This window comes from Microcebus murinus, chromosome 8, assembly GCF_040939455.1.
Source record: "Microcebus murinus isolate Inina chromosome 8, M.murinus_Inina_mat1.0, whole genome shotgun sequence".
Classification (NCBI taxonomy): domain Eukaryota; kingdom Metazoa; phylum Chordata; class Mammalia; order Primates; family Cheirogaleidae; genus Microcebus; species Microcebus murinus.
The window spans coordinates 41533303-41557674 of record NC_134111.1 but is presented as its reverse complement, the minus strand read 5'-3'; the positions used below and the strand labels follow the sequence as shown (position 1 = coordinate 41557674).

The 24372-nt window shown below is 33.4% G+C and overlaps 1 protein-coding gene across 11 annotated transcripts in view; it reads right to left on the bottom strand.

Annotated features, from left to right (window-relative positions):
- SLC4A10 (solute carrier family 4 member 10) overlaps positions 1 to 24372 on the bottom strand; it is a 302950-nt gene that overhangs the window by 196979 nt on the left and 81599 nt on the right. For 4 of the 11 annotated variants that reach the window (XM_012735710.3, XM_012735712.3, XM_076005596.1 and 1 more), the window contains exon 1: positions 13651 to 15981. The exons of 6 other annotated variants lie outside the window; for them this stretch is intronic. In XM_012735710.3, the coding sequence (XP_012591164.2) occupies positions 13651 to 13779 (129 nt within the window). In that variant the 5' untranslated portion in view covers positions 13780 to 15981. Of the gene's footprint in view, positions 1 to 13650; positions 15982 to 24372 lie in introns of those variants that run through there. One more of the 11 variants, XM_076005598.1, reaches the window with a different exon arrangement.

The following is a 24372-nucleotide window of genomic DNA, read 5'->3' as shown; positions in this document are numbered from 1 at the left end:
TCCTTCCAAATGTGGAAAAGTTTGGGTATAAATGAAGAGGACGAAGAGTAGCTGAGAGTAAAGGAATGAATAATATGAATTAAGGAAATCCAATATTACATTAACACTTGAAAGAGGGTTACAGCAACAGGTGATATTGTCTCCTAATTATAACAGATGTCTGAAAGGGTGGAACTATGTGTTTGCAGAGACCACTCCTGCTTTTGGGAGCTGACAAGATAAATGGAAGCCTGCAAACCTGAGTGGCCTCCCGCTGGGAGACATATTCATTTAATATGATGATGAATGGGACTACTGATGACTGAGTGGGACTCTAGAAATATGTCAGTATCTTTTGAGCTATCCACACTTTTGCTGTAAGGGACTTGTGTTTGAAGACTGAGAGTAGACTGTGGTACGATGAGATATATATTTAGTCTTTGTTCCCTGGCGTACAACTCCTAAAAGCCTTGGAATCTCCTAAGTGATGTGTCTTTTTGCATGCTAATGAGCTGACTGATGGTTGGCAGCCCCTAAGTAGCTTCAGGATGAGAGCTGGTCACAGGAAAGACCAAGGCATGATTAGAGGGTTGTCCCACCTCTCAATCTCTGGGGAGGAGAGAGGGGTTGAAGGTTAAGTTGATCACCAATGGCCAAGGATTGAATTAATCATGCCTGGTAATGAAGCATCCATAAAAACCCAGACAGACTGGGTTCAGAAAGCTTCTAGATAGCTGAACACTTCAAGGCTCCTGGAGGGTAAGGTGCCTGGAGAGGGGATGGAAGCTCCATGCCCCTTTCCATACCTTACCTTAAGCATCTCTTCATCTGTATCCTTCATAATATTTTCAAAATCATGTTATACACCTTAGGTATATATAATAATAAATTAATAATGAATGAATGAGAAATCAGAGAATATGGATAACTTTTTGAATATTTTCTGTACTACTGACTTGGTACTTATCTAATTCTGAGTTGGAACTATTTTCAAGGAATTTTTAACAGAAAAACAGTCTAGAAAGAGTAAACAATTAAAAAACAAGATGCAAATTTTACACCATGAATATTTTCATGGGCTAAAGCATGTAACCCATTGAAAAACACACAGAGTATAAAAGAAACAAGTTATAAGCCTGATTCATTCCATTTACTATATTAGATTTCCTGATTCCTATTCACTAAAATTCACTTTCTGGCTAATAATTTAAACTGTATTTAATTTAAATTAAAGCTGTAAACATCCATTTCTGATCTTATCTTTCTATCTTTATTTTTGTCAATGTTATACATGTAGATAAATTTAGAAGTCAAATAGTTATATAGGTTTGCTATGAAGAAACTTTCCCCCATAACTCTTCCTCCCTAGAAGTAACTACTTCCAATTTTTGTAACTGACTTTTTATTTACCTCCTCAGTGCATGAAATAACATGTATTTATTGCTACTTATCTTCTAACATATAGATTTTAAGCTATAAATTTTTCACTAAGCATAGCTTTAGCAGCATCCCAAATGTTTTTTTTTTCCTAAATATAACATTTCAATAAACATTATAAAAAAGAAAGAAAAATATTCAAAACACCAGTGGTATAATAAGCCCACAAAATCAGCTAAACTTTTATTTTTAAAAAACAGATTCTTAATTAATTTACAGAAAACTCATACATCAACAGTTATTCATAGGATACCTACCATTTGCCAGGCACTCAAAATTTTTTTAAAAATAAAATTAATACTTTTTATTTTCACAAAGTTGTTGGGCTAAATAAGCAAACTAATTAAAACACAATTTCAATTCATAGCAGCATTTATTATATGACTAGAAATGTACATCTTCATGATTTGTCAGCTGTTATGGGATTTACGATTCCATAATTGTTATCTAACTGCAAATACTATATGTCAAAATAAAAAAGAAAAAGAAAAATAGTATCAGCTATTTCTAATGAGGCAACCTTCACAGTTCTTTGCCAGTTGTCATGAATATAGTTTAAAATCAGGAACAATAGTAAAATAGATTATCCATGAAAAACAAAAATGTGCCTTGAAATGTGGTTCTGGTTCTATTTTGCTGATACTAGTTCTTCACATATTTTTCAATGGGAAATTCCAATTTACTGGAGAGAAATATTGTTAGATTATAATAGAACCTTTGTATTCTCAGGATTTATCCAATAAAGATGGCTAGATCATAAATGATTGATAGATAATTTTGTAAGTGAACAAATGAATGAACGAATGAGACAAAAATCTGTCCACGATTTCAACCCTTTTGTTTTATTTTTTCCCCATTCTGAAGATGCATGACTAATTCTAATTCTTATTCTATTTGATGTTTTAAATATTTGAAGGTAACAATACTGTTAGTCATAAGTCTTCTCCTTGCCGTGCAAATGTTTAAGTTTCTAACAGCAAAGAATGAATCATGTTCCTCTCTTTGAAATAGAGATAAATGTGTAAGATAGTAGTCAAGTTATCAAACATTATTAACTCATTAATGTATTGTTCTGGAGAATACAACTTAGACTTGAGGTTAAATGCTCTTTTCCCTCTTTCCTCTCATAGGGGACCATATACATTAGACCGCGTGGGTCTGCAGAGCCTTCAGTAACCCAGTCAGCCTTATCTTGGTCTGCTTTATATTCCAGAAAACCTAATAGGGATTTGGGAAACCACATTAAGTCAGTGCCATAGATAAATGAGGACCAGTGAAAGCCAAATTCTCATGGTCTCACCAATCAAATAAATCACTTCTCGTCCAATGGAAAAGACCTAATAAAAGGTGGTCAGAAGGCAACAATAGCTTCCTACTAGATGTTCCTAATCTGACATGTTTTTTAGATCTTTCACTATCTGCATTATCTTCTCTGGAAAACCTAGTTAGTTAACATCCTTTTTGAATGTAGGACCCAAATCTGAGTACAATTTTTCAGGTATGATTCAATTCTTAAGGAAGAGAGAGGTGTTACTTCCTCTGGTAAAAAATATCATATTTTAATTCCATCCAAGTTTGTATTGGCACTCTTGTTGATTATTAAAAATTATTTAGTCATAAACATTAAAGCAAATAAATCCCCATTCTTCTCTATAAAAACAAGTCTTAAGCCAGTTCTCTAATGTATTATATATTTTTTGTGGTAAAAAACACACAACATAAAATTTACTATCTTAACCATTTTCAAATGTACAGGATAGTAGTGTTACCTATATGAACACTGTTGTGCAATAGGTATCTAGAACTTTTTCTTCCTGTAAAACTGAAACCCTATATCCATTGAACAACTCCTCTTTTCCCCCTTCTCCCATACCCTGCCAACTACCATTCTACCTTCTGTTTCTAATAGTCTGACTACTTTGGATACTTAATATACAGAAGTACCTGGTGACTTTTCAGGATGTTTCAGTGTAAATTTGATTGGTTCTCAGTTTTTGTCACTGCCAGTTTATAATTATGTTTTTTCAGTAGACACCATTTTCATTTTGCTTTTTTCTTCATAAAATTTTGTCACTGATTTTTTTCCTTTCCCATTCTCCCCACACTCATTTAGTTTTAGGAGAGAGAGAAGGTTAAAAAATACTTTAGTTATCTTTTTCATATGACTTTTGGAGAACACAAAAAGTAACTGAGTGTGTTGTATCTGCTAGTTTTACCTAACGTCTCCTGATTTTACTTCATCTTTAACTCTACTATGTTTTCAGAAAAACATGTCAATCAGGGTAATATTTAGTCTTATCACTATTATTCTATATTTAATATTCTAGTCTAATATTTATTCTGCTATTATTATTTACTATAATTGTTAACACATTTTTCTAATCTTTGCTTCACAGTAAACAACCCCTGACATGAGCTTAAGAAATTTTCTTTTTTTTGCCCTAAAGCATTTTTCAGTATTCTTAAATTTTATAAAACATAATCTATGTATTAAGTCAATATTTAGTAATCATTTAACATGTGCCAGAATCTGTACTTAGGTAGAGGGGATACTGAATTAAACGACAGACCTGCCTTCTAGGATTTCACATTCTAAGGGAGAAGACATGCAAGTATGTATTCTTTTAAATGTTATATATGGTAAGAGTTACACCAGAAGTAAGCTTAGTATTCTAAGAGATACATAAATGAGCACCTAATCCCACTAATTTATGCTAAAAGGAAGACTGAACACATTGACTGCCACACTAGGAAAAAAAAATGTTTTCCTTGGAGCCACAGTGTTTTATTAAGAGAATAGAATAAAAACTTCAAAAACAAAATGATCCTTTCTAATTTAATGAAAAATTTGGTGTTTTTGTATTGTTTTCTGTGCATGAGTTTATATGTAACTTGAAAAATAGTTCACATGGCTCCCGAAGTAAAGGGAGATGGGTGTTACATATGCTTCATGAGGCCCTGGGCTCAAAGCTAGCATGAGTTAAATACAACTCACATGGAAGTTAATGTGTTAAAGGACAAACAGAATTATCATGGTGAATAGGGAATTCCAGATGGATAGCACAGCCTGGGCAAAAACATGGTGGTATCAGTGACTTTAAAGGATATAAATCCCCACTTGTTTTAATTTGACAATTTTTTTCTTTAGATATCTCAAATGGACTTCACCGTGCTGGTGAGGAAAGCATAACACCAATACTTTACTGTAAATTTTTTGTAAGAGAAAATTATGATACATTCAAGCTGATAGCAGAGCCAGAATTAGAACTAAAATTTTGGTTTTCTGGTTGTCATCTGAATGGTCAATCATTAGGTAATTCTAACTCCACATTCTGATCCCTTAGCTGTCTGATTCTTCTCAGTACTGTATATAATTGCAATAATAATAATAATTAACATTCATTCTAAGGCTCACAATGTGCCAGGCACAGTGCTAGAACTTTTCACACATTATCTCAGTAAAAATTTTTAAAACAGAAGACTATTCTGAGAATTAAGGAGGCTGAGAAACTTTCCCAGGAACACTCAGCTACAAGAGGTAGATACTGGGTTTGAAGGCAGGTCAATGCTCTTAGCCAATATGCTGCACTGTAAAGGAATTATATTAGTTAAGCATAAAATCTAAAATACCTCTATTTCACTATAAAGCACTCCAGAGTCTGCCCCAATCATCCTTACACACTTTAGCTAAAATGAACTCCTATTAGTGTTCAAAGTGATCTAGGCCATATTTTTCCATGAACATTGCATTCTCATTTCCCATTTTGTTATTCAACAACAACAAAAATATTTTAAGCAGTTACCAGCTACTAGGCACTGTATTAGTATTGGCTTTAAAGAAATAAAAGATACTGCCTTTGCCTTTAAACAGTTCCTAGTCAAGACAGAAGAAAACTAATGACTATAATGTAGCATGTATTGTACTTCAATTAAGGTAAATCCTGGAAGCCAGAGAACATAAGGAAAAAACACCTAATTCACTCTGAAGGGATGGAGGAATGTTTCAAAGGGAGCTTATGCTTAATCTAAATAAATCTTACTGAATAAGAAAAAGTCAGCCAGATAAAAAAAAAAAAAAAGAAATGAGGGGCCAAAGGCATTATAGACAGAAGGAAAAGCATTTTAATAGGCTTGAGGGAGCCTGTATCTTTCTAACTAGTAGACTTTAAGACTAAGTTTAACTGAAGATGTTTAAAAATCACTTTCTCAGAGAGCCTTTTCTTGACAACCCCCAGATTTGGTAAATTGACTGTTTCAGACTCCTATAGCAAACTTTACTTTCATTCTCATTGTGAAACTCTTCACACTTTGATTAATTTTTCACTGATTCTCTTCCCTACCAGGTGAAAAGATCATATCCATCCTGTTCACTATTGATCCCCTAGCATTTAGCACATAATGGATGTGCACTAAGTACTTGTTTAGTAAGCAAAGAAGTGGAGAATAAACATGTGGGGAAATTACAAATACCTCAGTACGGACTGCGTAAATGGAAGGCATATGCTAGGATGTGGCAGGAGATGAACAAGAAGCACTAAGGACCTTATATGTCATGCAAAGGACTCTGAAAATTATTATATCTTGAAGGTTACGGGGAGCCCTTGAATGAGTTTAAGTAGGCAAATGTCTGTTCCTGGTTTACATTTTAGAAGTACTCTGGCAGCTGAATGGTGAATGGATTGGTTTGGGAATGGAAGAAAAAGAAAGACCAATTAAAAAGTGGTTACAATAGTCTTCATGAGAAATGTGTTGGAACTCACACCAAGGCCAAGACAGTGGGAAATGGAAAGAAAGGGCAGATTTTGGACTCGTTAGGAGAAAGAATCTATGTAACTTGCTGATTAATTGGATATAAGGCTGGGATAAAGAAGTTGATGGTGGTTGTCAAGTCATCATACTATGAAAGAAAAGAAGTTTTGAAGAGAAAAAATAGTACACTTAGTTTGGGTCATACCAAGTTTGAGATATTTATAAGCCAAATAAGCAGAAATGTCTAACAGGATGTGACATCTGGAACAATAGACAGAGGTTAAAACATAGGTCTGAGCCTAGATTTGGAAGTCATCAGCATGTAAAATAGCTGTTCTGAATCTTGGCTGTTCATTAGATCACCTTGAAAGCCTTTTGAAAATCTGGAACTTGATTTCTGTATCCATAGCCTTTATTTAGTACTTCTGAGATAAGCTTGAGGCATCGTTGTTATTAATTTGATTCTGATGCATTTAAGAACAATTAAGAACCATTGATGCATTTTTTAAGTCATAGATATAGGTATAGATTAGATTCGTGTTTTTGCAACAGTAGGTTGCACCCAGTAAGAGAGATTGAGATGAAATTATCTGAAAAATTATGATAATAACAATTATAATTTATTGAGCACCTATGGCAGGAACCGTGCTAATGACTTTATATTATTTCTAGTGGAAAGGAAACCAGAATGAGGTACAACGAAATCAATGAAAGTCAGGTCACACCTCTTCCATCAAGTCTTCCACAGCACTTTCCATTTACCTTGATGTCTCTTATCTCAGTCTGGCTTTTAGAATAGACTAATTTATACACAGCTATATAATTTAGGTGTCTATAACCTGAAGCAGTATAATGCAGTGGTTGAGAGCAACAGCTCTAGAGCTAGACTTCCTGGTTTAAATCCCATATTACCTTATCCTTTACTGGCAATTTTGACCATAGGCAAGTTACTAAATTTCTTTTTTAGTATACTATATACACTTAAAGTAGAATGTGTGTGTGTATGCATACATATGTACTAAATATGTGTATATATAGTATGTTTTAAATGTGTGTGTGTACACATATTTGTAACTTTCTCCTCGAGTTCACCTAGTTCAGTGGGAATAATTATGATAGGCAATATTTATTAAGCTAGGCACTGTTTAAAGTATTAATTCATTAATTCATTTGATTCTCATTATAACTCTGAGATTAACATGTTAGTATGCTCATTTTACAGACGACAGCACTGAGGAAAAGAGAGATTAAGTAACTTTCCTAAGGTAAAAATTGCCAGCAGAATGTTTATGGAAGTGGAAGATATGGGATCCAAACACAGGAGTCCAGCACTTGAACTCCAGCTCCTAACTCCTGTGCTATACTGCCTCCCTCCATACTATACAATAAACTTAGTAGATTCTTAAGAAATTGAATTAAATTTGGAAAAAGAAAAGAAATGGGTAGCAATCATGGTGTACGCTTATATGTAGAACATTTAGCAAAATACTTCTTTAGAATCTATTTCTATTGCCTTTTAGAATTTGATGAAGGAATATTCAATTATATTTTAACTTACTCTTCTTTTTGATATTCTTTTATTTTTTATTTTTATTTTTTTGATATTCTTTTATCATCATTTTTTAAAGGCTTGGGGTAAAGAAAGGGTTCTTTTTCCCTAAATGTCTCTTATCTGCTTTTTGAGGAAGAAAACACTATTTAAATGTCTAACTGTTTTAAAGCAACTCAAAGCCCCATGATACCCAAGGTGCCTTCCAGAAATGAGTCCATGATTCTAAAACAAGTACTAAAAATTTATTAGGCCCCTAACACATGTATGGCTCTTTCCCAGGCAATGTGAAGTCACAAGGATTAACAAGAACAACTTCATAAAAACTTTTAGGAAATAGGATTTTCAAATAATGCAGATGTCTACAGGAAGAAACAGAGTATTCTCAATTATATGGGTCTCCTTTTGTTCTAAAAATAGAGTCGGAAGAGCACCTGTGTCTGGTTTTATTTCAATTCACCCTTCTGGAATTCCAGGAGTTTTACTTCTGACATTTTTTTTTTTATGGATGATGTGCTAAGTGAGAGTATTAGATTCCAATTTTTTCACAATTACCACATACAGATGACATCTTCCTGGGTCTGATACCAAAAATCATATCCCAGCTGTCACCTCTAAAGGAAATCTGGTCTTGGATATTACCCAGCTTTTTTTCTAACCTTGAGCAATACTGAAATGCCTCTGGTGTGTGGTGTAGAAGAAGGTAATATTAAAAGTATTAGCAATGATGGCTTAATTTATCCTTTCTAAATGAACAAAGAGCAAAGCTAAAATATTCAGTGACTTCATGATTAGAAATAGCAATTTCTATTTCCAATACTCCCTAAAACAAAGTCCTTTTTATCCAAATATTCACCATAGTGACATGAGTATTCATTGTATTAAAGTGATCCTACTAGATTGTCCTTGCTCTAGGAAATGTCAAAAACAATGCCAAAGCTAAATCAGATTACCTACCAATAAAATAGCGTTTACATCAGGGACAAGCAGGAGGTCTCTTAGGATCTGAAATCTAGGACTTTTTAGTGCCTGTGGATACGCTGAGAAATGCTCTCACGTGCAATTCTGATAGAGAATTTTATTAAAATCCTTCGTTTTGCTTCTACCCCCTACCTTGTCTACTAACTACTAAATCTACTCAGGAATTTAATTTTCATTTTCAAAGTCTCAAGAGGGTTAGAGCTCTGAAATCGACTTCAAAATATAGGTATTGCTCTTTTGTTTTTTATTTTTCCCCAGGAATAAGTAGATCAGCAAAGAAATGTTCTCAGTTTAGAAAGCATAATCTAACATTCAAGACACTACACTATATGGTCCTGACAAACCTTTCCTGCGATAGTCTGAATTACCCCCACTGGACTATAGCCAAAATGGACTATTCTTTAGTACTCAAGCATATTATTTGTTTTCTACCTCCTTACCCTTAACCATGTTGTTTCCTCTGCCTGAAATGACCTTTTCCCTATCTTGGCCAGTCGTCAAGGTGAACCTCAGATGCTACCTTTTTCATGTATCTCTAACTCCCCATAGCCTCTCCTCTCCCTTCCCTACTTAGTGTGAAGTATTCTGCACACTGAACCAGCATAAATAATTTGTACCCATTTCGTCTCTCTTTCCAATCTCTATGGCAGTTGCTACTTTGTACATTCTGTTATAGTGCATTCTGTTACAGTCACTTGTATAATATTTAGTGTTTATAACTTACTGTCTGCGACCCATTGAAAGTGTGGACCTATTGATCTTTATATCTTTGCCCAGTGCAGTGCTTACTAGAACACAGCAGGGCTTTGTATTGTTGGTTCGTTTGTTTTAACAAATTGCATTATTCTGAGATTTAATTGACTCTCTGCCAATTTTGGGGAAATAGCTGCACATTGAGGACATTGCTCAAGAGAAGAGAAATTAAGAGATGTAACAAAATGTTAACATTTAAGCATTTGAATTTCATCCAAAAAACAAATTACTCACTTGTACTTAGGAGTTTATTGACAATTTTTAAGCAGATAGCTGTTTTTACATTAAATAATCTCCAGCAATTCAAAATATTATATACTCTCTCAAATTGGAAATCAAATTGTTCTATTCATATATGTAGTATTCTATTTATAACACATTTAATTTTAATCTTTCATTTAGAATAAAAAATACTCACTAATAAATAAAATTACTAAAACAAGTTACATCTAATATTCAGTGAAATTTTTTGTCCTGAACATTTTTGAGGACTAATAACTCAGGTCATTAAACTATGTAAACTTGGCCCTATTGTTTTCTTTAAATTTCAATTTTTACCCCTTATTTTTTATCTTAACATATAACCAAGAAAGACTTGAAATCACTTTTGAATTTGCCCAAAGGCCTAGTAATCTTTCTGTCATGAATTAAGTAGTTCTTATATTAATAATATATGAAAGCAAAGGATCTACACACATAGAACCCTAACAGTTTAAATCAGCCTAGTAGGCAAATGCAAAAAAAACCTTTAAATACAAAATTTTTCATCAAGTCACAATTCTTATTGTCAATAAATTTTAGAATTTATTCAGATATAGAATGTGTTTGCATTTTTATAATCATCTTTATTTCAATGTAGCATATGTTTTTGGCTGAACTTCTTATTTGATAAGGGCAGTGAAGGAGAGGGAACAAAAATAAACTGCATGACTATCGTTACAAAGGCCTGCCAATAGCCCATCCTTCCTCTTAGAATGTATATAATAAAGTCTGTCAACAAATGATGTTGACAATAATGTGCTTGTTGTATGACAGCTACTATTATAAGTTCTTTTTATACATTAACTCACTTAATCTTCACATCAACTCTTTGAAGAATGTGCCATTATTATCCCTGTATTACATATGAGGAAACAACCCAAGATCATACAGCCTGTAAGTAGTATAGCTAAAATTTGAACTCAGTGAACATGGTAATCCAGACATGAAACCACAGAATTACTATACAGTCTCTTACTACATCCAGCTCTTACAAACCAGGAGAATTTGCAAACCAACTTCCTATTGCTCAAGTACAAGAAAACAGGCACTTTGGGGGCACTATAAGGCAGGATGTCCCGGGTTGGGATTCTGGAGAAACAAGGGTTTTATATCTGCTCTATCTTCCTCCCTGCTACTTGCAGCAAGCATACTAGTATGAAAGTGAAGAGACTAATGCCTGACTGTCCTCCAGTCAGTGGTAAGGTCTACTTCTATACTAGTTGCCCCCAATCCCATTTCTTAGAGCCTGAGGTGAATACTATTCTCCTCATTTTATTCAAAGGACTCTCTAAATGACCTAGTTAGTATGAGACACTTCCACGCTTGCTACTCTTTATTTCCAAAGTTTAACATTGAATAAAGTTAAGTATTACAGAAGGGGATCAAAAACCCCTTCCATAATATTTAATTACCATACCTAGCCTGGAATTAAACTGGATTGGTTACATCTCTATTTTGAGCTGATTCTTGGGGTCCCTGCTTCTGCCTCCTACCAATGGGCTAGGCCCACCTTCATTCTGGCTGCAGTAAGAGGCTATGTATAGACATCAACAATGATGCCTTTTAACTATTTATTGATTCCATTTATAAAGCCTTGATATAACAAATTATGCATTCTAAAAGAGTTGTCAATAAAATTATGGAATACATAATAATACACTTTGACCCAAACTTTTATTTCTCTAATACTAAGAAATTTACATGAGAAAAAAAGAGTTATATGTAACTCATCCTAAGATTCATCAGTTTACAGATTAAAACTGATTGTAGCATGTCACTTATGAAAAGTCAATTCAAAATGTGCATACAGTTCATTGTATACATTTTTTCATAATCTCCTAGAAAGCAAGAAATGACTTTTTCTTTTGTATATTCCTTACAAGACCAAATATAGTATTGTGCAAATGATCAGTTTTCACATAATGTTTATGGAATTGAAGAATTACTCAAATAGTTGTTTACAGACAGCCTACCTATAGAAACCTGTATGATGTATAATGAAATGCATGTGTAAAATAGTACAGACAGGCAACCTTTGTAAAAAGATGACCAATCATTACTGGGCAGGTTTACAATCAATTTTATCATTCAAAAGGTCAAGATCATCTTGCCACATAGGAAGAAGAGTTGACATTATATTTAAAAGTCTGCTGCATTTAACCGGTCTTTACTTTTTAATGTAATGTATTTTGACATAGTAACAGAGAAATTTCTCTCTGATTTGTAAAAGAAAGAACAATTCTAAGGCACTAATTCTTTCACCTTAAAAAATTATGGAGATTCTCATTTAAGTACCACTAAAGGAAAGTAAACAAAAACCTTTATGGTTTGGTTCTTTTGAAAGGTCACGAATACAGTGAAAAATAGTAGAATGCTGTGAACCAATACCTAGAGGAATCCCAAAGCAATGCCAAGAAACAGAATGTACTCATGGTGACTAATACATGCAAATACTGGAAATAAATTCTAACAGATTAAACAGGTTTTGTAGCAACTAAAAGGTATATTCAAATCATTCCAAAATTAATCAAGCTTAAGAATATGGCAATCTTCCCTACTAATAAGAATATAAGCTGGTTAAGTAGCCTGAATAACATACAAATTATAGCCAATATCAGTAGGTAGAATTTTTTCAATGTGTTTTTAATTAAAAAGGAGAAACCCCTTAACTGAATCAATTGAGTTTCAGACTTCCTTAAAAACATTCTTTTTAAAATCTATGTCATTTCACCTTGATGAGGCATTAAATCATAATCATGCTACAGAATCATGAAGACAAAACTGTCTTTCTGTTGAGGAATGCTCCATCATTTTTGCTTCTTTTTGGTCATTTAATGTGAAGTATCTGACAAGTGCTCTATAATTGAGGTAGAAATATGTGTAACACCAAAAAAATACATAGATCCTTCAAAATATGAATGTCAAACATAGGTAGTTTCTTACCCAAGTATGTAATTCTGAAGATATACTATAATAAACCAAAGTTAAATGTATTGTAACTTGATAGGTAAAAATAGTTTAAAATAAATACCAGAGTTTCAGGACAAAATAGATACATAAATTCAAATCCTTTGCTGATGATTCTCTATTCTTTGTAGTTAACATGTTTAACATAGTCAAGTCTTTTCAGTTTGAAAATGAAAGTAAGCAAATGCCAAAGCTCTCCGGGTCAAAAATCTTCAACAACCTTAAATGCTCCAAGATTTCTTTGTGAAAAACAGATTTATAATCTGCTTTCATCTATGAGCAATGCTTTAAGCAGCTATGTACAATAAAAGCACTAAGAACGTGTTTCAATAGATCTGAAAAATGATTAAAACCAATGCCCTTTAAAACAGTTCAGATATTGCAATATACATTTCAGGAAATTAACTTATAGTCCAGATGCTGATAAACACGAATCTACTCACCAAACTTTTATTGCTATATGGCATACTATAATGGTAGCAGCATTGATCTGTATGCTTAAGAAATTCCAGATAATAAAAAATATTTGTAATATATCTCTATTTGTAAGCAGCTAGTTATTATATAGCCTTATCAGTTTGATCAATTTATGCTATTTTTATCACTTGAAGTAAAAGATGCAGAGAGATTCTATTCAGGCTGAGTCTGGAAAAATCTGAAGAGCCTCAAACCTTGCTTTCATTCACATCCAAAAAAATCTCTTCCTTTACCCCACTTCCCCAAAAAAGCCAAAGTAAACACAAACACAGTCATATACACTCACAGGCACACACACACACACACACATACACACACATTTCTAAAATTCAGATTGTTTAGCTGCTGTCCATTACTATAAATATTACTTGTTCAAATATCCTAAGGAAAATCTGACAATAAACAATTACAGTAATGAATAAATTCCAAATGAGTAAGAACTAGAAAAGACAATAACCCTGCATGCTAATATATCATCATAATTCACGAGGTCATACCTGATGACTTAGAGATTGAAAAGGCTCACACGTTCCAGACGGCATGACCTTTCTATTTCCAGAAACCCCTAAAGATTGCATTTCCTGTCTTAAAAAAAGATAATCACAGCCATCTCTATCTCTCAGCATCTTCAGGGTTAGTGAAGAAAATATCAAACAGTAGATCTGTCCATCAGTATCTGTTTAAGCCATTATCAAGATATCAGATCTCATATACTGTTTATCGTCTCCCCTATGCAGTTACAAACACCCCGTACTAAGAGAGACTGACACAGTTGTATTTGCTGATGCTGCTAATGCTGTCTGAAAACAGTAAGCTTACTGCTTAGAGCAATTCTGCATCATCCAAACAGAAAATAAGCCACATCCTTCAGGTTTTCCATTTCTGCTACTATGAAGATTTCACTTGCCATGGAGAGTTTGATATTTTTTTCAGTCCTTTAAAAATAAACAATGTTCTATTTAACTAACTATCCAATGTATCTGTTGCAAATGCTGTGTTAAAATGTCAATTCTTAATTATTAGGCAGCTTTCTCAATATATGACTAAGCTTTAAGCTTTATGATTTAACAAGCAAAATTATACTCTCTTAAAGGAATCTTCTCTCTAAACTACATGTATTATCACTTATCCAACCCATCACAATTACAAGTGCCTAAAAATGAAGGATTTTTATTGTGTCAATCTTTGATAATTGTATTATAGTAAATAGATAGGTAAATGCATATTCACTTTTTAATTTTCAGGAATTTCATTTGTATTTAAGATTCTTCAGACCAACATACCTTTTTTATTTGTACTTAATATACTCCTCTAAAGAGTTTAACATGCAAAAGATCATGTGCTATTATCAAATTCCAAGACTGCATGGTTAAACCTAAGAATGAAACCTATGTAAATTATTGGCATTTTTATTGTGAATTTTCACTGTCTTATTCATCAAGGGCCTAGCAATACTTTTTTTTAATCACAACATAACAGAATCAGAAAATTTTAAGATTGATTAGCAGTCTGATGATACAGAATCAATATTCTATAAAATTATAATTGGAAATGCTTTCTCTTTATCATGTGGCAAACAGCTGTATTTTAGAAATACAGAAAACAAAAACAAAAAAAACCTTAGATTATAGTCAATTTAACTAAATTCAAAATTAGAACATCAAGTACAACATAATATTCTAAAACAGCCCTCATGTTATACACAGTCTGAATTAATGACACTAAAAACACTTTATATGCCTGTGAAATAAAGTAACTGATATTTGATAATAGCTAAAGTGTTATACAGAAAATGTTTTAGATAAATAACAATAATAAATCAATATAATTTCCCTTCTCCCACTCACAGTATTTGAAGAGTATGATATGTATTATCCTGGAGACTAGTCACAATGAATCTTAAGAAATTGGCTTCTTTAGTAGACTAATACATACTATCCCTTTTTAGAAAATACGGCCTCTAACTGTACAGGTTCAGATACAAGGTTGGTATTTTGGCTGCATGCACACAATGACACACCTGGATGAAAAATCACATGTAGACAAACATTATTTAGCCATGCAGTATTTATCCTTTTATCCTCTAATCGAAATAGGTACTCATTCTTCAAAACCTCTCTCTCAATGAGGCCTTCGTAAGCCACACCATCTCTCTTTATATATTCATTCTTTCATGTAGAAAATACCCAACATCTGCTATGTGTCAGGTACTGTATAGGTGTTAGGGACTCCATGACAAATACCACAAAACTTGCTATCACAGAAAGTAAGTAATTAAACAAGTAAGTTTTATTATGATTGAAAAATTAAAAAGGAAATATGAAAAAAATGCCAGGGCATCCTACCCTAACCTAGATATCAGAAAGATTCTCCCTAGAAAAGGTTGCCTACCATCTCCACTTCTATTCAACATAGTGCAGGAAGTCCTTGCTACAGCAATCAGACAAGAGAGAGGAATTAAGGGTGTCCAAATGGGAGCAGAAGAGATCAAACTCTCACTCTTTGCTGAGGATATGATACTATACTTAAAAAACCCCAAGGATTCAAACAAGAGACTCCTTGAATTGATAAAGGAATTTGGTAAAGTCTCAGGATACAAAATCAATACACAGAAATCAGAGGCATTCATATACGCCAACAACAGTACAAGTGAGAACCAAATTTAAGACTCAATTCCCTTCAAAATAGCAGCAAAGAATATAAAGTACCTAGAAATATATTTAACTAAAGAGGTAAAAGACCTCGAAGGGAGAACTATGAAACACTGAAGAAAGAAATAGCAGAGGATACAAACAGGTGGAAGAATATATCATGCTCATGGGTCGGCAGAATCAACATTGTTAAAATGTCTATACTACCCAAAGTGACCTACAGAGTCAACACAATCCCTATCAAAATACCATCATCATTTTTCACAGATATAGAAAAAATAATTTTACGCTTCGTATGGAACCAGAGAAGACCCCATATAGCAACATCAATCCTAGGCAATAAAAACAAAATAGGAGGTATCAATTTACCAGACTTCAAACAATACTACAAGGCTATAGTAATTAAAACAGCTTGGGATTGGCACAGCAACAGGGACATTGACAAGTGGAACAGAACAGAGAAGCCAGATATAAAACCATCCTCATATAACCAACTAATCTTCGACAAAGCAGACAAAAAACATACACTGGGGAAAAGAATCCTTATTCAATAAATGGTGCTGGGAAAACTGGATAGCCACATGTAGAAGACTGAAACAGGACCCACACCTTTCACCTCTCACAAAAATCAAAAATCACACTGGGTAACAGACTTGAACCTTAGGTGTGAAACGTTGGAAATACTCTTCTAAACATTGGCCTAGGCAAAGAATTTATGAAGAAGACCCCAAAGGCAATCACAGCAGCAACAAAAATAATAAATGGGACCTGATCAAATTAAAAAACTTCTGCACAGCCAAAGAAACTGTCAAGAGAGCAAACAGACAACCCATAGAATGGGAGAAAATTTTCACAACCTACATATCTGATAAAAGGCTGATAACTAGAATTTACTTAGAACTCAGGAAAATCAGCAAGGAAAAATCAAACAACCCTATCAAAAAGTGGGCAAAGGACATGAACAGAAATGTCTCAAAAGAAGACAGAATAATGGCCAACAAACATATGAAAAAACGCTCAACATCTCTAATCATCAGGAAAATGCAAATAAAAACTGTAATGAAATATCACTTAACTCCAGTGAGAATGGCCTTTATCAAAAAAGTCCCCAAACAATAAATGTTGGCGTGGTTGCGGAGAGAGAGGAACACTCCTACACTGCTAGTGGGACTGCAAACTGGTTCAACCTCTATGGAAAGCAATATGGAGATACCTCAAAGTGATACAAGTAGATCTACCATTTGATCCAGTAATTCCACTACTGGGCATCTACCTAAAAGATCAAAAGTCACTTTATGAAAAAGACACCTGCACTCAAATGTTTATAGCAGCACAATTCACAATTGCAAAGTTGTGGAAACAACCCAAATGCCCATCAATTCATGAGTGGATTAATAAAATGTGGTATATGTATAGCATGGAGTACTACTTAGCTTTAAGAAACAGTGGTGACATAGCACCTCTTGTATATTCCTGGATAGAGCTGGAACCCATTCTACTAAATGAAGTATCCCAAGAATGGAAAAACAAGCACCACATGTACTTACCAGCAAATTGGTATTAATGGATCAACACCTAAGTGGACATATAGGAAAAACATTTATTGGTGGGAGGGGATGGGTATATACAAACATAATGAGTGAGATGTGCAATGTTTGGGGGATGGTCATGCTTGAAGCTCTGACTCGAGGTGGCAGGGGAGATGGGCAATATTACATAACCTTAACATTTGTACCCCCATAATATGCTGAAATTTAAAGAAAGGAAAAAAAAAAACCAAGGTACAAAAATCAGTAGCATTTCTATACACCAATAATGACCAAGTTGAGAACCAAATCAAGAATTCAATCCCATTTACAATAGCTACAAAACAAAACAAAACAACCTCTAGGAGTACATTTAACCAAAGACGTAAATGACCTCTACAAGGAAAACTATAAAACACTGATGAAAGAAATCATAGATGACACAAACAAATAGAAAAACTTTTCATGCTCATGGATTGGAAGAATCAATATCACTAAAGTGACTATACTGTCCAAAGCAATGTATAGATTCAATGCAATTCCTATCAAAATACCAATGTCATTTTTCACAGAATTAGAAAAAACAATCCTAAAATTCATAGGGAAGCAAAAAAAGAACTTGAATATCCAAAGCAATCCTAAGCAAAAATAACAAAGCTGAAGCCATCATGTTACCTGACTTCAAATGGATGTTTGGATAAAGAAAATATAGTAATAGTATATGTATATACACACCATGGAATATTACTCAGTCATAATAAAGGATGAAATAATGTCTTTTGCAGCAACGTAGTTGGAACTGGAACACTTATGTGAAATAACTCAGAAACAGAAAGTCAATTATGGCATGTTCTCACTTATATGTCAGAGCTAAATAACATGTCCACATGAACATGGATAGTGGAATCATAGACACTGGAGACTTGGAAAGGTACAAGAATGGGAAGGGGTAAGGGATGAGAAGTTATCTAGTTGGTAGAATGTGTACTATTTGGGTGATGTTTACACAAAAAGTCCAGACTTCACCATTACACAATATATCTATGCAACAAAACTGCATTTGTACCTTCTAAAAATAAATAAGTAAAAGATGTATCATAAAAAAAGATGTATCATGCAAAAAAAAAAAAAAAAAAGAAAGTAAAGTGCTGATAAAACTAAGAAGATCCTGAGCAGGTCACATTCAAGGAATAGTAAATACAGCACGGTTAGACCATAGAGTGTGAGAACACAGGAGAGAGATGAGAAGTCAAGGCCCAATTATGGTAAGACTCAGGAGCCATTTAAAGAGTTTGAGCTTTATCCTTAGTGGGATGAGAAGCCATACACGTAACCAGTTTGGTTGTTTTAGATTATCCTGGTGACAGCAATTGGACAGCAATTGAGTAAAGCAAAACTGGAGGAAGACAGACAAGTTAGGAGGATGTTACATAATTTTGATCAGAGGATAATGATGGCTTGAACCAAAGAGGAAGCAGTAGGAATGGATAGAATTTGGGTGTTGAATGTGAGAAATGAGGGAAAGAGAAATGTCACAGTTCATTCCTAATCTCCTATACGATTACAGATCTCATTTTACAAGCAATATACTCTCATCACATGCTCTGGTTTTTGTTATTTGTCCATTTCATGTGCATATGTTTACTTTTTATAAACTAGCTAGAAAGTCTTGCAAAGGAATATTTGGTTTGCATTCTTTCTGTGTTCTTTTATAATGTATATATTATGAACAAAGTTATTAAATGAATAAATAACTGGGAAATAAGAAAATTGAATTTTCTTTCAGATATTTTGTCACAGCATGAATACAAACCTTGTTTTTATTTTCTGGATGTTATTAATTAGCATATATAATATAATTTTCGCCAGTGTTTTCTTGCAAATACATTTAATTGATTTTTGCAATAAAAACAACAAACCAAGAGTGCAAAGAAGCTCTTAATGTCTCTATTATCTCATTCTGCAGCCCCCAACCCCCAGGCTGTGGACTAGTACTGGTACGTGGCCTGTTAGTAACTGGGCCACACAGCAGAAGGTGAGCAGTGGGAAAATTGCTAGCATCAGCACATAAGCTCCACCTCCTGTCAGATCAATGATGGCATTAGATTCTCATAGGAGTGTGAACCCTACTGTAAACTGTGCATACACAGGATCTAGGTTGCGTGCTCCTTACGAGATTCTAATGCTTGATGATCTGAGGTGGAGCTGAGGTGGTGATGCTAGCCCTGGGGAGCGGCTGCAAATACAGATTATCATTAGTAGAGAGGTTTGACTGCACAATAAATGTGATGCACTTGAATCATCCTGAAACCACCGCCCCACACCCCTATCCCCGGTCTGTGGAAAAATTGTCTTCCATGAAATGGTTCCCTGGTGCCAAGAAAGTAGGGGACCGTTGATCTAGTTGATAAAATCTATTTAAACCAAAAAATTATTTATTTACAATCTACTACTTGATTACTTAATAGTAATTTAGCATGACTAACCAATTACAACTATAAGATACCTATTTTCAGATAACTATTGCTCTGCAAAAAATTATTTATTCACACAATATTCTACTCATGCCAGTGTTAAGGTATGTTCATAACAGCAAAGCAGAATGTCTCTACACTTTTTCTAACAAGTCTGTCTAACAAATGCTTGATAAAGGTGATGGAGAGTAGCCAAAACCTAGCAGAAGAACATGCTTGAATTGAATGGAGAGAGAGACAAAAGGGTGCCTTAGTCCGTTCAGGTTGCTGTAACAAAATGCCACAGACTGGGTAGCTTATAAACAGCAGGAATTTATTTCTCACATTTCTGGAGGCTAAGGAGTCCAAGTTCTAGGTGCCAGTAGATTCGGTGTCTGGTGAGGCTTATTTTCTCACTATAACGCATATGAGAGAAAAAAAGGGCAAGGCAAATCTTTGGGCCTCTCTTATAACAGCACTAATTCTATTCGTGAGAGCTCTGCCCTAGTAATCTAATCACTTCCCAAATGCCCCAACTAAGCATATCAGTGATAGGTTTTCAACATATGAACTTTGGGGGGACAAAAGACACTCAGACCATAGCACGGCAAAAAGGACAAATTCAGGGCAATTTTATCTATTTAATAATTTGTGGAACATCATAACATCCCAAATGATAAATGATTGCATTTTTAAAAGAATAAGAACTTTATAATAATTACTACATATTTAACGCTCACTTTTCATCTCTCAGGGATCATGTGATTCAATGCCCTTATTTTACAGATGAAGTAACCAAAATTTAGAGAACTTATGTGACATACTCAAGGTCAGTTAGTAGTGGAGCCAAAGCCAGAATTCAGAATTCTTGTCTCTTAGTTTTCCCCTATATAAATCAATGTCCTTTTAATTATATTTTTGTAAAAATAAGCTATCTTCAGTAATTAAAATAACATTCATCTTAATATCATCTTCTATATTTAAAACATAGTAAATACTTCAGAAAAAAGTTCTATAAGAATCATAAGTTTTCTATATTATGGTTTATTTTTATCAAAGCATTTATCTTTTATTTGTATAAAAAGTCTTACTTCAGAGAATAACTCTGAAAATACAAGTAATTCATTTTGTTTTATATACTACTTTTTAAAAAGTATAAATTAGTTCAACTTTTCTAAATAAGTTGGTAAAATGTATTACAATTCTTAAAAATATTCAATCCTATTTCCAATTTGGAGAATCTATCTGAAGGCGATAGTGCAGATTAAGATTTATGCTCAAAGATGTTTGAGGCTACATTATTTAGAAGAAAAAAAAGTAGAAATAAGCGAAAGATTAAATTATAGTACATCAAAAGTGTAATGCCATGTAACCATTGAATATTATGAACAAAAGATGTGAATAACAAAGGAAAATATACATCATAACAGAATATTAAATGGAAAATAAGATGCCAATGTATTTATGGAGTACAATTGCAACAATGTAAAATATACTGAACAAAAGGAGACAAAATACAGAATTTATAAAAGATGGCCTCCCAGTATGACTCATCTCACAAATATATACCTGCAGACTTCGTGTTTTTCTTATAAAAATAGGAACTAGTTTTTGAGGAGTATTTTAATAGTCAGACAAATAGCCCTTTTTCTCATGTGCTATCTCTTTTCACTAAAAATTTTGTCTGAAATTTCAGTCTAATATTTTACTCATATTTCTGCTCCAATTGCATGAAAATATTCAAATTCACTTCTATTAAATAATCTACTTTTAAAAATAATTCTTTATGAGCCTTGCATATCATTTATTATGTGTCTATGATTGATTGTTTATTTTCACACTTTATTTATATTGGGCTAAAGCTGGTACAGACTGTTTTTGACAAATTAGCTCTCACACCAGTTTTAGTGTTATATAAAAAAAAATGGGAATAATTTGTGTGGCATGACTTTGTGTCACTATTTGTCTAACTGTAGTTTGATCTAGTGATTTTCATAAACAGTAGGACAATGGGAAGCACTGAGAGTACTGCAGAGTACTTACTTCTCTTCTTTAAGAAGTGGAAAAACTGTCTTATTTTCTCTTTTACAAGGAATATGGTTGAACATGGGGGCATAGGTCACCAAGTTTATATAGTGTACAGCAAAACTATTACAAAAGAAGGCCATCTATATAGATGGTGAGGAAAATGAACGTTTCTGTTGAAATCCTAATTATTATGATAAATAATCACTACTGCCTAATGGGGTAGATGTTGTTAGGTGCCACAATACAAAGGTTAGGTCAGATGATGGAGTTGTATCTTAAAAAAAAAAAAAGAAGAAGAAGCCAGGCCTGGTGTAGTGGCTCATGCCTATAATCACAGCACTTTGGAAAGCTGAGGTGGGAGGATTGCTTGTGGCCAGGAGTTCGAGACCAGCCTGAGCAATATAGCAAGACCCCGTCTTTCCAAAAATATTTAAAAATTAGCCAGCATGGTGGAGCAAGCCTGTAGCCCTAGCTACTTGGGAGACTGAGGGAGGAGGATTGTTTGAGCCCAGGAGTTCAAGGTTGCAGTTGTGCTACGATGGTACCACTGTATTCCAGCCTGGGTGACAGAGTGAAAACCTGTCTCTAAAAAAACAAAACAAACAAACCTTTACATGTGTAAACAGGTAAAGATGGTATCTTTTCCATATGCTAATGAAAACATCAAACTTTAACAATATATCATGTCTTCTTAATTCTTGTTATTAACAGATGCCATTTTTTTCTAATTTCATCATCATTCTACTAGTTCCCTTAGTAAAACTGTATAGTAGGTCACACAATAGAGGAAAATAAAAGATGTAACAATTTGTTGGATAATACTGATTTTTGTATTTGACTAACTTTTATATCAGTTATAAAAGTACTTCATATCTATACAGACAAAAAAAAAATCAGAAGATCAAAAAGGTGGGGAAATCACTTATCAAAGTCCATTATGCAGAAATAATCTTTTTTTTACATGTAGTATTTTAAAATACATTTCAAATTATATTAAACTATCTTGACGAATATTATGAACATTTCCATAAGTCAATAATTATTTTTCTACAGCATAATGTTTAGTGGCTAAATACTATTCTATCAAATAGAAGTACCATGCTTTATTTAACCAATTCCCAATTCTGAGTATTTCATTTTTTTCCATTTTTCAGTATTATAAATAACAGTATAATAAATATCTTTGTGTACACAGCTTTACACATAACCTCTATTTCCTTAGAATAAACTCCAATAAGTAAATGTACTGCATCAAAGTATGTAAACATTTTTGAGGCTTTAGATAAAATTTGCCAAATTTCCCTTCAGAAGGGCTGTATGTATTTACATTATCCAACAGAAATATCTTGTTTCTTCCCTGTCTTGTCATAATTGGGTTATTACACAGTCTGTATGTATAATGATAGTCTCAATAAGTTAATATGAAAATAACAAAGGAAAACTGGGCATACATTAACATAAAGGCTTAAATTAAGAGTAACTAAACCAGATAGAGTTATCTTTATAAGTTTTCTAAAAATAACAATGAAAACTTGCGATAAGCTAACCTTCCTTATTTCTATGCTTATAGACAAAGATACAATGATGGTCCCTAGGGAGTGTACATAGCATTGTAAAGCTAACCAACAACTGTTCAAATACAAGTTATTAAAAAATGGCAAAAGAGACTAATTAAAAAACAATGCAATGATAAATGTAGAATTAGTCTTTATTTTTTCTCTGTGACATCTGTGGAATGAGTGAACCTAGAGAGAGGCAGTTGTTTAACCACAACAATGCTGTTTTACTCATTGAAACAGAAAGACAGAAATTTGTAGTCTTAGGAAACCTTTCAAATGACTATCAGATAAACCTTTAGCCAAGAAACCCCTCAGGGAGACCAATAAGCCTTCAAAATATCATATGTAAAGGCAATATTTTTTAATGTGTCAACTTATTCCCCCCAAGCACCATTCCAGTGCTAATGACAGTAAGATATAAATAAAAATTCATAATGTGTTTATTCTTTAAAAGTTTTCATTGTTAGAAAAAAACAATAAAATGATGATCCTTTGAGTGAAATTTTTTGATAAACAGCTATCATTAACATGCAATTTTGACTATTTTACTTAACATAATGACCTCCAGTCCCATTTATGTTGCTGCAAATGACAGAACTTTCTTTTATTCCTTGTAATGGCTGAATGATATTCCATTATGTATATGTACCACAATTTCTTTATCCATTTATCTGTTGATGGACACTTAGGTTGATTCCATATCTTAGCCATTAGAATAATGCTGCAATAAACAGAGGAGTGCAGATATCTCTTCAATATACTGAATTCCTTTCTTGGGATATTTACTCAGCAATGGGATTGCTGGGTCATATGGTAGATCTATTTTTAGTTTTTGAGAAACCTCCATACTGTTTTCCATAGTGACTATACTAATTTACATTCCCACCAACAGCATACAAGTGTTCCTCTTTCTCAGTTTCCTGGCCTGGCATCTGTTATTTTTTGTCTCAATAACCATTTTAACTGGAGTGAGACGATATCTCATTGTGATTTTGATTTGCA